Below are 14,256 nucleotides of genomic sequence, written 5' to 3'. Positions count from 1 at the left end.
AGAGAACTGGGATGCACTGCTTGGTGGCATACAGAGAACTGGGATGCACTACTTGGTGGCATACAGAGAACTGGGATGCACTACTTGGTGGCATACAGAGAACTGGGATGCACTACTTGGTGGCATACAGAGCACTAGGTGCACTGCTTGGTGGCATACAGAGGACTGGGTTGCACTACTACAGTATTTTACACATTGAGAACTGGGCTCTATACATTGTGGCATTGCTATTTTGGGGCACTATACTTTGGCACAAAAATTTAGCATATTTTGAAGTGAATGGCACTACATTATGGCATACTGTGCTCTGAGAACACTATATAAGCATATAGAACTATAATAATTATAATTTATTAATAATAATAATAATAATAATAATAATAATAATTCCCATACTATATTTTCTATTCTAATATTTTACAGATTTTTTTTGTGGATTATCCTGCTTTTATGAAAACACAATATAAAGTTATGGTTTAGAGTTCCGGTTCCAGAGCGGTTTATGTGAGGTGGCTCTCGCCTCAGCTCCGGTGACGACTGCCTGATTTACCCTGCTAAGGCCCCCCTGGCCCACCCTACCAACCCAGTGACCATCCACAAAGCCGCGGCAGCTCCCGGGCACTGTGTGGGTGTCTTTTCCTAGACTTCCGTCACCCGCGCCACGAGCAGTGCCGCCTGCCGCACCCAGACCCTGCCTGACGCTTGCCCGGAGGAGTCTCCTCACTCGCCAACCCACTGGTTACAGCGGCATCTCCACCGCGGCCTGCCCTGCCATCTGCTTCATGCTGCTCAGCGTCCTGATCTTCCGGACCCAACAAGCTATCGACCTGCACAGCCCTGACGTCTCCCGCTCCACGGCCGTACCGCCCGCCACACCTGAGGCCTGACTGCGCCTTCTCAGGGACATCTCATCACCCCACTGGCTGCAAGGTAATTCTACCCTGAGGCGGGGACAGGTGGCACTATTTAATTACACCCTCTCATACAGTGGCACCTTATGGACAAATTTCTGTCCAGCCCGATGCCTGGAAAACAATTGTGCCCACACCCGGATGTGGATCGCAGCAATACACACAAGATGGTTGCTGGGACGGACACTGGTGCAGAGATATCCACCATCAGCCTCCCACAGGTGCAACTGCCCCCTGCTGCTTCCTCTAAGGTCAAGCCACCCTCTGCAACCCCTGCTAATTTACATCACCCCCCTGCTGCTTCCCCCTCTTCCTCCCTTACCTATGCTGATGTGGTACAAACTGTGAGGGAGACAGTGCAGCCTATTACAGACAGGCTGTTGCAGACATTAAGAGTCAGAGCAAGCAACTGGCCAAACGGGTCTTGGCAGTGGAACAAACAGCTGGGGAAAACTTCCAGGCCATTTCCTCTATGCAGGATTTAACTGCGCATCTGAAACAATCTGACATGCAGGTTTGGGCTAAATTGGATGACTTGGAGAATTGATCATGGAGGAACAACTTAAGGGTAGTGGGGCTGCCAGAATCCCTTAAAGGGCCAGCTCTCTACCATTTTTTGAAGCAGACCTTGCCTGAATTACTTGACATCCAAGATGTTTGCTCGGATCTTGTGATTGAACGGGCCCGCCGGAGGGGGCAGCTGCGTGACTCTTACTCATCTCGGCCTTGGGTCGTATTGTTCAAATGCCTGAACTATATACACAAGGAAACCATCTGGTCCGCCTCTCGTCAGAAGAGGGATCTCACGTGGAATGGCTCCATTATTCCACTGAATTGACAAGGCTTCATAAAGCTTTCACCTCAATATGCTCGCAATTGGCTCAGGAGGGGAGGAAGTTCGCCCTCCTTTACCCTGCGCATCTGAGGATTTTTAATGGTACATCCTTCAAGGATTATATTTCGGCCGCTGATGCCATAGCATTTGTGCGGGACCAATCGCATCCCCAGGCGGAGGACGACACCTGAAGATGTCTCCTACTCCTATCACCCTGGCCTATCCCGGCCTATTTGAGGTTTCATACAATCTGCTGCGGTAGGTTTTCACTGACTCCATACTCCTACTGCACTTCTTTGTCGGAGAGATGCGCCCGGACTTGATTGCTTCCTAGTTCCTCACCACCGTTTGCTGTTGTTACCATTGGGACTTACTCCATTGTGGTGAAGTATCGCCCATGCCTTGATTTTTGTTTTTATTTCAATGTTTATTATGCCACATGTTTTTATGCTGTTTTGTTGGGCTGTATTGTTGCACTGTCTCTGTCCTTTTTCAGGGGTTGACATGACTACCTTCTTTTTATTTTTTTATTTTTATTTGTTTCTGTTATATACATGATGGTCACTGGTTTGGTTTTAAGAGGGACTATTACTCCCTCTCCCATGCTTTTGGATAGGGTGGCTTCGGCTGGGAGCTCCGTCTTTCAGGAAACTGCAACCTGTCTTGTTTCAAATATATGAACCGTGAAGTTCTTTCTCTTAGAATTGTTGGAGTATGTTTCATGCTCCTTCTTAAATGTTTTTCTCTTTTCCCCCTTCTTTCCACCCCCCTTGTGTTGCCTCGGTTTGATTGATACAGAGTCTGAGTCACCTATCCACTATGTATATTTTGTGATATATGGCATCGATTAAGGTGGGTTCTTAGAATGTGGGGTGTATTCACTCCCCAGTTAAACGTAAGAAGCTTAGTATTAGATTTAGTATTACTGCAGGAGACTCATTACTTCCAGAAACACTGAAATTGTGCACTCTTGGTTGGAAGGTCCTTGCGCTGCCCCCTATACTTCTAAGGCTAGGGGTGTTGTTCTTTTGGTGAGGAAGTCTCCCTATTGAAGAACTACACACTGATATTGACCCTGATGGTAGATACTTACTGGTAGACCTTACCCTCTCTGCTTCTCGATATACTTTCTATAACATTTATGCCTTTAATTCCCATTCTGTTCCCTTTTTTTTGCATGATACTACGTAAATTGGCCCACTTTATGTCTAACTGGTTACTTTTGGGGGGTGACTTTAATATAGTTTCATCCCCATTCATGAACTACAATTCTTCTACCTGCAGGAGGCCACCTCCTAGGGTCGGCATTCCTTTTATCGCTCAACAACCACTGCTAACTGACGCATGGAGAGCCTTACACCCCGTTGAAAGAGATTATACATGTCCTTCTGCTGCTCATGGTTCGCTTTCACGAATTGACTATATTCTCGTATCAGATTCTATTTTTCCTAATATAATTACTGCTTGCATTGAGCCGATGTTCCTCTCTGACCATTCTCTTACCTGGGTGTCCTTTTCTTCATCTTTAGACCAAGGCTCCTATAAACTCTGGCACTTCCCCTCATATTTTGCCTCTTCCTTGGGTTTCCGCAATAAGCATGAGCTGTTCTTGGAGGAGTTCAGACTTGACAACCTCTCTGTACTGGAATCTGACCCTATTCTTTTTTGGCAGACCTCTAAGGCCGTGATTAGGGACCATATAATCCAATACGTCTCCCAGGCTCAAAAAGAACGTGGTTCCTCATATAAGCTGCTGCAGTCTCAACTGACGGTGGCATACCAAATTTATAAGTCCACCCCAACTCCCAGTAATAAATCTAGTTTTGTATTAGCTAAACACAAATTTGATGGCCTTCTCGCCTCTATGGGTGATAGACATACGTTTTACAAAGATCACAAATTGTATAGATTTGGTAACAAAACCGTCCGCTTACTCTCCAATTTAGTAAAATCCTCTGCTCCCCGCCTCCCTTATACATTCTTTCCAGCGACCGGATAGCTCTTACGCCTCCACTGGTAAAGATATTGCTTCCTTGTTTCAGGATTTTTATAAAGACATATACACCCAGCCGTCTAGGGATACCTCTGGTGAGTATTCCTTTTGGAAGTCTATTGACGCCCCTTCCATTCCGGCTGACTCACGAGAAACCATTTACGTCCCAGCAAATAGAAGCAGCTATAAAACATCTCAAGCCTGTGAAGTCCCCTGGCCCGGATAGATTCTCGGGGGAAATTTATAAAATTCTTCTCCCAAAACTCATAGATCCATTGGTCTCGGTTTTTAACGCTCTCCTTGTCGCCTCATCTATGCCCAAATACTTTACAGATGCTGTTGTCTACCTACTGCCAAAGCCGGACAGGAACCCCCACCTGCCTGGTTCTTACAGACCCATATCTCTACTCAACGTGGACTATAAATTGTTCACAAAGCTCCTAGCGGACAGGATAAAGTTTCTGCTACCTGGAGTTGTTCATTCAGACCACACGGCAGGGCCGAAACTAAAATTTTCATCACCCGGGGCAAGGCAGTAATTTGGAGCCCCCCTATCCCCCCCCCACACACACACACACACACACACACAAACACATAAAAAAAAGCCAAACAAACCCTATCAGACTAAAATAATCAGATTATCAAATGTTTTGAAAAAAGGGGATACTACTGGACAATATTTCCCTATGTGCCTCAAATGCACTATGCGTCACATGCCCTGCCAGCGTGTTCAATTACATGCTCTTCTGTGTGTCCCCATACATTGCAGTATGTCATAACACTTTATCACTGCGCTACTCCCCTATCCACTGCACTACATCACTATGCTACATCCACTACACGCTGAACTACATCACTACACTACATGCCCCTATGCACTCCACTACATACCCTATATGCTACACTACATCACTACACTACATCCCCTTATATGCTACACCACATCGGTGCACTACATGCCCCTATATACTGCAATACATGACCACACTACATACCCTATATGGTACACTACATCACTGCACTACACCCTGCTATAAGCTACACCAAATCCCCCCATCTGGGAGGCAAAGCGTAGGTTGATACTGCTAACTGGGTGCACAGTGCGCTTCTATAGTAGCTTGTATGGTGCACCGCATGCTAGTCACAGCATTGCATGGCAAAGAAGAGAGTTTAAGACAGTAGCCAACATAGGAGAGATCCCAGGAACTGGAGCTCACCCACACAGCGTCGGACCCAGCTGCGGGCAAACAGGTCAGTCAGATACTTTGCCCTGGGAGCTGTCTGCTGTCTCACTGGAGCAGCACAGCACTGCCGGTAAAAAAACGAAACAAAAAAAAACCTGCTCCTCTGTAATTCTTGGCGCCCCCTCAAATCCTGCACCCGGGACACATGCCCCCTTAGCCCCCCCCCCCCTAGTTACGGCACTGCAGATGGGCTTCATAGTCGGCAGGCATTCCTCAGCTAACATCTGTAAGGTTATTGCTGCTTCCTATTGGCTGAGTTCCACTCCTGACCCTACCGCTTCGTACTTGCTATCGCTTGACGCTGAGAAAGCATTTGATCTGGTTTCCTGGGATCACCTGTTTACCACCCTTAGTAAATTTGGATTCTCTGATCAATTAATCTCTCTCCTGCGTATATTATATAATAACTCCCATTCCCAAATTATTTGTAATGGTTACCTGTCAGCCCCTATACCCTTAGGTAGAGGCACCAGACAGAGCTGTCCTCTCTCCCCACTTTTATTTGCATTGGCAATTGAACTTCTAGTAATAGCTCTTCACACCCTTCCTGAATTCCACGGTATTCAGGTAGCCCATCACTCTCTCAAGGTTGCGCTATTTGTGGATGATATAATGCTGTTCCCTTCTGACCTCCTCACCTCCATTCCAGCTATTCTTCATTCCATTAATTCGTTTGGCCTCTTTTCAGGGTTTAAAATTAATTATGAAAAGTCTGAGCTCCTCTCTCTGACCTCTTCTGCATCTATTCTGTTATCTTCTTCTTCCTCTTCATCTGTCCTGTCTACATTTAAATATAATATGTCCAAATTGAAATATTTGGGCATCTACATTCCACCCTCTCTGTCCGACATCTATGCCCTTAATTTTACCCCATACTCCAAAACATTGATACTCAATTAACTACCTGGTCAACTTTGCCCTTATCCCTCATGGGAAGGGTCGCTGTGCTGAAAAACATTATTTTTCCTAAGCTATCTTACCTTATCCAGATGCTACCATACACTCCGACGGGGCTAGATCTCCGCTACTGTGAAAAACTTTTTGCCAGATTCCTGTGGACCGGTAAGAGGCCTCGCGTGGCTTTGGCCAAACTGAAATTACGCAAAAATGCAGGTGGTCTGGCTGTGCCAGATATATCTGCTTTTACCAAAGCCGTGGCATTTCGATATGTATTAGACTGGCTACTCTCCCGCTCTACCTACGCTAATTTTACTTTAGAGCAATCACTTTGCGCTCCATATGATCTCCGTGCTCTACTTCATACCCCTAAAGCTCTCCTCAGCTCGTACTAATCCTCTCTTTTGGGATGTCTACTTTGGATGGTGGTCTGTAAGCAAATCCCTTAAGAGGAATCCGGCTCACTCCAAATTTATACCTTTTTGTGGCAATCCATGTTTTCCAGCGGCTTTAGACAATGTGCGGTTCCTTCAATGGCAGCAAAAGGGCATTGCATTAATTAAAGATGTCTTCGACCCAGGGGGTGTATTTCTGTCTTTCTCTGATTTAATTGACAAGTACCAAGTCCTGCGTGTAGACTTCTTTATGTACCTACAATTGAGACATTATGTCCTTTCCTTATCTCCCTCCCATTACCCGACCCTGGATATTGACCCTATCACACATATTGTCGCCTTGGTAATGCTTTCACCTTATAGGACTTCTTCTCTTTATTGGGATATTTTATCAGGGTTCGAAACAAAACTATGGTCCCGGACTGTTAAGAGTTGGGAAGCTGGTTAACTTTCTTCCATAATGTACAAGGAGTTGACGGTTAATTTTACAAATATTCTCAGAGCGCTCCACTCAACACAGCTACAGGAGATGCATATTAAATTTACACACAGAGCCTACATCACACCCGGGCAGAGAAAACATATGGGTGGTCATTCCGAGTTGATCGCAGCCAGCAACTTTTTGCTGCTGCTGCGATCAAATAGCACACGCCTATGGGGGAGTGTATTTGTGCTTAACAGGGCTGCGATCACTTGTGCAGCCCTGATAAGCTTAAAAAATGTCAAGCACAAGTAGACCAGCCCTGGACATACTTACTCTGTGCGCCGATCTCAGCGACGCAGGAGCCGGCTTTGACGTCAGACATCCGCCCTCCGTTCTTATGGACATGCCTGCGTTTTCCAATCCACTCCCCGAAAATGGCTGCAAACACTGTGGAGACACCCAGGTCTGCCTTCTTCCTTTCCATCTTTTTTGCGATCCGCTCTGTGACTGCTTTCTTCTCAAGACGCGACGTAACCCGGTGACCCCTGTTGCCGGGCAACGTCGCACATGCCACCGCGCATTCGCATTCCGCACCCGTTCACACCGCAGCGATAAACCGCTGCGTGTGAATGGGTCGGAATGACCCCCGTGGTCCCTTCTGAATCTGGGAAATGTCTGAAATGCGGAACTTCCAATGCTTTATTCTTACATTATTTTTGGAGCTGCCCCAAAATAAAGAAATTCTGGTTCAAGGTTTTATGGTTCATTAATTCCACGTTTCATCTCAGGTTGATGTTAGCAATGCTTGGTCTACATTTTTCAGATTGGGGCATTCCATCAGAAAATAAACACCTTATTCCACTGTTATATGTAATTCTAACATTGGGGGAAAGCTGATTCTTACTAATTGGATTATTAAATCCCCTCCTAGGCTTGATACTCTTCGTTCTCGCCTTATTCATACTTTATACATGTATCGCCAGTCCACCTTACCTAATGTTGAATGTAATGTTATAAGCTTCTATAAAAAATGGGGCCCAATCATAGAAGCTTTGGACTGCTCTCGCCAACAGCATGTGTTATCCTTATTTGATTCCATTAACTGGTCCTTAATGCGTCGGATTGCCACTGCACCTTAGAGTTCCTTGTCTGTCCAAATAGCGTTTGTTTTCATTCACATATTGTGAGCCCTGTCGCATTACTGGTCTCAGCCTGTTGTACGCCTGTCACAAAACAGTCTGTGTATGTATTTGCCGACTCTGACTCCGTACCCTATGTCCCTCCCACTCTTCCCCTTCTAGCACCTTCTCTCTTGTACTTTTCTTAAGTTTGTGTTCTCTACTTTAGGGACGTATAATATGTGCAATTTGTGCATGTCTGATATATTGCTTAATTACGTATCTGAATCCCTGCGGTTTTTGTTGCTGTTTCTGCTCTGAGTTTATTCAGATACTGGATTTGTATGCTCTTTATACTGCGCTCTCTCTATTTCAGGATACAGTAGTCTATGTTTATTTTTTTATTGACTTGTTCCGTTGTATCCCTTGTTTCTTCTCTGAGACTGTTATATACCTACAGCTAGAGATAAATCTCAAACTGTATATATATCTGGCGCTAAAATAATGTATGGTAGTAATTTACCAGATGGTAATCAGTGAAAATTGTGATCTCTAGGGCTGCTGAGCAAAAACAGCTGGTTAGGCTGAACAACTAATTGAAATACAAAGGAGAAAGAAATGCTCTGCGCACCAAAAATCACTTTGAATTGATTGATTGATTAATTAAGTGCAGTCTAGCAAGGAGAATGATTGACTCAATGAAACTTGACCTTTTTTATAGTGAAAAATATTTTATAAAACAGTTAAATGACACAAAACAAAGTAAATAAGACAAACAATACATATATATATATATATATAGCAGTATAAAAACCGGAGGTATTTCACCTCTTGCAAGTGTAAATAGAAACACTGTATCTAACTTTTATAAACGTGCTGTTTAAACAGCATACACTGTATCTAAAATGCAGATCGGATATCTTAAGTGAAAGAGGCTCTATACAAAGAGCAACAATCGATTCTAACACTGGCGTCCCAGTGTGGAATCAAATAAAATGTCCACAGATGGCTCCACAATAAAATTATTAGAAGCAAAGCAAGTAATAATAGTTACCCTCGTGCTGATTCCTGAGATGTAATGCAGAGTCCTGTATGCATTTGCACGGGGAGAATGTAAAGATTGGTAGTTGCTGCCACAATGGTAATTAAAAGACAGACTTGTTGGAATGTTTATTCTCCGTAATAATAGCCGTCAGTTGACCGTCAGATGATGACATGTAGGGAGTTTCCCAGCAAGGGACCTGATCCGTATGGCTATCGGTAACAGCATGGAACGGCAAAACCGCTGATGGCTGGCGCCGCACTGGTCTCACAGCGGAGATCCGTCTATATCCAGCTTGTCGCAGCGGGATTCTGATGTAGAAGTGCCGTTAGCAGCTGGACTCCCTTTAACCTCACTGCGGAGGTATAATTACTGTAGGTCACTTGGCTTAGATGTGGACGGAACCGGAATAGCAGGACCGAGATGGTAGGAGCCCGTCTGTGGAGTAACTGATATCCACTGCACTGCACTCGTAGAAAGGGGCGTCAACGCGTTTCGTCTCCTAGCAACGGAGACTTCCTCAAGACGAATGAGACTGCACAAATGTTTGTATTTTTCTTTGCTACATAATAAAAACTTAAAATTTGTTTTATGGTTTATACCGTGGAACACACCAGGACAACTGATACTCTCTCTCTAGTTTGCTGTATACTATTATATTAGGTGTCAGTAGTTGCACCTCCTTATGCCAGAATAGTGACAAATGATATTTACAAATAAATAATCATTTCAGGAAGTTTTTTGGGGTTTCATCATACATATTGTATATTACATTACATAGGTGCAGAGGATCAACTATAGACGTTTCTCCTCTAGTTTTTAACATGTTTGATTTATATGAAATACAAGTTACATTCAGAAAAAACACTTGTAAACATAACAGTGATAAGCGTATAAGTGATACAAGTTAATTTATTTAAGAAATACATTTTACATTCAGGCCCTCAGAGTGTCTCCTCATGTGTTTAACAAGTGTTGTCTTTCCAGCAAAACACTTGCTGCATTCAGAACATGTAAATGGCTTCTCTCCTGTGTGAATCCTCTGATGTCTAACAAGATAATACTTTTCACTAAAACATTTGCTACATTCAGAGCATTTAAATGGCTTCTCTCCTGTGTGAATCTTCTGATGACAGACAAGATGTGTTATTCGGCTAAAACACTTGCTGCACTCAGAGCATTTATATGGTTTCTCTCCTGTGTGAATTATCTGATGATTAACAAGTTGTTGCTTAGTTTTAAAACACTTACTGCATTCACAACATGTAAATGGCTTCTCTCCTGTGTGATTCCTCTGATGACTAACAAGGTGGTGCTTGCTGGAAAAACACTTGCTGCATTCATAACATATAAATGGTTTCTCTCCTGTGTGAATCCTCTGATGTCTAACAAGTCTCATCTTCTCAGTAAAACACTTGCCACATTCAGAGCATTTAAATGGCTTCTCTCCTGTATGATACATCAGATGTCTAACAAGTTGCGGCTTTGTAAAAAAACACATGCTACATTCAGAACATGTAAATGGTGTCTCTCCAGTGTGACTCCTCTGATGATTAAGAAGTTGACACTTCTCTGTAAAACACTTGCTGCATTCAGAGCATTTAAATGGCTTCTCTCCTGTGTGACTCCTCTGATGTATAACAAGTTGTGACTTATAGGAAAAATATTTTCTGCATTCAGAACATGTAAATGGTTTCTCTCCTGTATGATACATCAGATGTCTAACAAGTTGCTGCTTTGTAAAAAAACACATGCTACATTCAGAGCATTTAAATGGCTTCTCTCCTGTGTGACTCCTCTGATGTATAGTAAGACGTGACTTCCTTGAAAAACATTTGCTGCATTCAGAACATGCAAATGATTTATCTCCTGTGGGACTCATGATGTATTAAATGAGAAACAAATAGCTGTAGAAGTTTTCAGAAGAAGGAAATAGTTTTTTGAATCCTCCAGAGTTGTAAGAAACAATTATGTATTATTTGACTTGATCAGAGAACAATGTCCCTTTCCTCGATGTCTTCTAATATTCTTAGTGGGAATCCTGCTCCTTATTTGTCCTGTGGGAAAGAAAAGTTAGATTAGTTGTTTCCAATTGTGTCATGGGATCATGTTTTACAATTTTCTAAAAATTCCAAAATCATTTTCAAGACAAATTCCTGAAGGACTTGCTGGTTAGAAATGACAACTCTAATTGGGTCTGAAGATCGAAACTGTCTAGGTCGACAATGTTTAGATCGACCACTATAGGTCAACAGTCACTAGGTCGACAGGGTTGGAAGGTCGACAGGGCCTCTAGGTCGACATGTGCTAGGTCGACAGGTCAAAAGGTCGACATGAGTTTTTCACATTTTTCTTTTTTTGAACTTTTTCATACTTAACAATCCACGTGGACTACGATTGGAATGGTAATCTGTGCCGAGCGAAGTGGTAGCAGTGCGAGGCACCTTGCCCAAAGCAAGGTGAGCAAAGCGAGCCATGCGAGGGGACACGGTGCACTAATTGGGCTTCCCGGTCACTGTACGGAGAAAACGACACAAAAAAACCCTCTTGTCGACCTTTTGACCTGTTGACCTAGAAAATATGTTGACCTTCCAACCCTATCGACCTAGTGATTGTTGACCTGTAGTAGTTGACCTAAACATTGTCGACCTAGACACTGTCGATCTAATGATACACATCCCTCTAATCTACAGCCAGCTATTCCCAAAAATTTTCTTAGAAAAAAAACGGTATGCTAGATGGCAGCTCCTTCATATTAACTTACATATTACTCTGTGCATCAGGTTAGTATATAAAGGGGCCACTAGGTGGCAGCTATATCATAGTATCTTAAAAATTACTCTGTGCATCAGGTTAGTGTATATATAAAGGGGTATCTAGTTGGCAGCTCCTTCATAGTATCTTACATATTACTCTGTGCATCAGGTTAGTATATATAAAAGGAGTATCTAGGTGGCAGCTCCTTCATTGTATCTTTCTTACATATTACTCTGTGCAGCAGGTTAGTATATCTAAAGGGGTATCTACGTGGCAGCTCCTTCATAGTGTCTTACAAATTACTCTGTGCAGCAGGTTAGTATATATAAATGGTTTCTAGGTGGCAGCTCCTTCCTAGTCTCTTACATATTACTCTGTGCATCAGGTTAGTATATATAAAGGGGTATCTAGGTGGCAGCTCCTTCATAGTATCTTACATATTACTCTGTGCAGCAGGTTAGTATATATAAATGGTTTCTAGGTGGCAGCTCCTTCATACTGTACTTTCATACGTATTACTCTGCTTCAGTGTAGTATATAAAGATGTAGATAGATAGATAGATAGATAGATAACATGCATGAACTCATTGTACTGACAAAAGATAAATACATATATATTATCCACTTAGCCTCACATTACTGATAGAATATACTAGAGATGTGCGGCGGGCACTTTTTGTATTTTGTGTTTTGGTTCTAATTTCGCATTCGTGTTTTGGTTTTGGCTTGGTAATGCCAAAACCACCCTTTTGTGTTTTTGTTTTGGATCTGGATGATATTTGAAAAAAATATAAAAACAGCTAAAATCACAGAATTTGGGGGTAATTTTGATCCTATGGTATTATTAACCTCAATAACATTAATTTCAACTCATTTCCAGTCTATTCTGAACACCTCACAATATTGTTTCTAGGCCTAAATGTTGCACCGAGGTGGCTGTATGACTAAGCTAAGCGACACAAGTGTGTGGCACAAACACCTGGCCCATCTAGGAGTGGCACTGCAGTTGCAGACAGGATAGCACTTTAAAAAACTAGGCCCCAAACAGCACATCATGCAAAGAAGTAAAAGAGGTGCAATGAGGTAGCTGTATGACTAAGCTAAGCGACACAAGTGTGTGGCACAAACAACATGGGACATGCTGGAATTTGCCCAGATGTAATACATGCACAATATTGGTGGCACAGGATAGTGTACCCCTAAACCAAACACACACACGTCAAAGCCTGTAAAATTAATTTGGAAAATAAATAACCCTTTTATTTGAAGCTATTATAATGATATGCAGCACAGGTGAGCGTACCCCTACACCACACAGGGCAAACCCTGTAAAAATAATTTGGATAATAATATAAGTAATGTATATGACCCTTTTATTTGGAGTGAATAATATACAGCACAGGACACCACCACTGGACTTGTGGCAGCACAAGACACCACCACTGAACTGATGCAGCACAAGACAGCACCACTGGAATGGACTTATACGGCAGTACTCCTGGACTTATACAGCAGTACTCCTGGAGTTGTACGGCAGTGTCAGACAGGATGGCTCTTTAAAAAACTCGTCCCCAAACAGCACATTTTGCAAAGAAGAAAAAGAGGTGCAAGACCACGCTTATGTTGTATAAACAGGACATGCACACTTTAACAAACCAATAATTTCAGTGACAGGGTCTGCCACACGACTGTGGCTGAAATGACTGGTTTGTTTGGGCCCCCACCAAAATAGAAGCAATCAATCTCTCCTTGCACAAACTGGCTCTACAGAGGCAAGATGTCGACCTCATCCTCCAATTCCTCACCCCTTTCCCTGTGTACATCCTCCTCCTTACAGAGTATTAATTTGTCCCCACTGGAATCCCCCATCACAGGTCCCTGTGTACTTTCTGGAGGCAATTGCTGGTAAAGGTCATCCTGGAGGAATTTATAATTCATTTTGATGAACATCATCTTCTCCACATTTTGTGGAAGTAACCTCCTACGCCGATCGCTGACAAGGTTACCGGCTGCACAAAACACTCTTTCGGAGTACACACTGGAGGGGGGGGGCAACTTAGGTAAAATAAAGCCAGTTTGTGCAAGGGCATCCAAATTGCCTAATTTTCCTGCCAGTATATGTACGGACTGTCTGACATGCCTACTTGATGCTGTCACTCATATAATCCTCCATCATTGTTTCAATGATGACAGAATCATATGCAGTGTCAGTAGACATGTCAATAATCGTTGGCAGGTCCTTCAGTCCGGACCAGATGTCAGCACTCGCCCCTGACTGCCCAGCATCACCGTCAGCGCGTGGGCTCAGAAATCTTATCCTTTTCCTCGCAGCCCAAGTTGCGGAAGAAACTAAAGGAGGAGCTGTGGATGGGACACGTTCCACTTGAGTTGACAATTTTCTCACCAGCAGGTCTTTGAACCTCTGCAGACTTACGTCTGCTGGAAAGAGAGATACAATGTAGGCTTTAAACCTAGGATCGAGCACGGTGGCCAAAATGTAGTGCTCTGATTTAACAGATTGACCACCCTTGAATCCTGGTAAAGCGAATGAAGGGCTCCATCCACAAGTCCCAGATACTTAGCGGAATTGCTCTGTCTTAGCTCATCCCTCAATTTCTTCAGCTGCTATTGCAAAAGCCT

At 43.3% G+C, this 14,256-nt stretch overlaps 1 protein-coding gene across 1 annotated transcript in view; it reads right to left on the bottom strand.

The window, feature by feature from the left end:
* LOC134934296 (oocyte zinc finger protein XlCOF7.1-like) overlaps positions 1-10,913 on the bottom strand; it is a 117,946-nt gene extending 107,033 nt beyond the window's left edge. The window contains exon 1 of the mRNA XM_063929760.1: positions 9,855-10,913. Coding sequence (XP_063785830.1) covers positions 9,855-10,741 — 887 coding nt within the window. The 5' untranslated portion in view covers positions 10,742-10,913. The remainder of the gene's footprint in view (positions 1-9,854) is intronic.
* Between the last annotated feature and the right edge of the window lie 3,343 nt (positions 10,914-14,256).

This window comes from Pseudophryne corroboree, chromosome 6 (genome assembly GCF_028390025.1).
Source record: "Pseudophryne corroboree isolate aPseCor3 chromosome 6, aPseCor3.hap2, whole genome shotgun sequence".
NCBI lineage: Eukaryota > Metazoa > Chordata > Amphibia > Anura > Myobatrachidae > Pseudophryne > Pseudophryne corroboree.
Note: the sequence above shows the minus strand (reverse complement) of the source record. Positions and strands in the feature narration are given on the sequence as shown.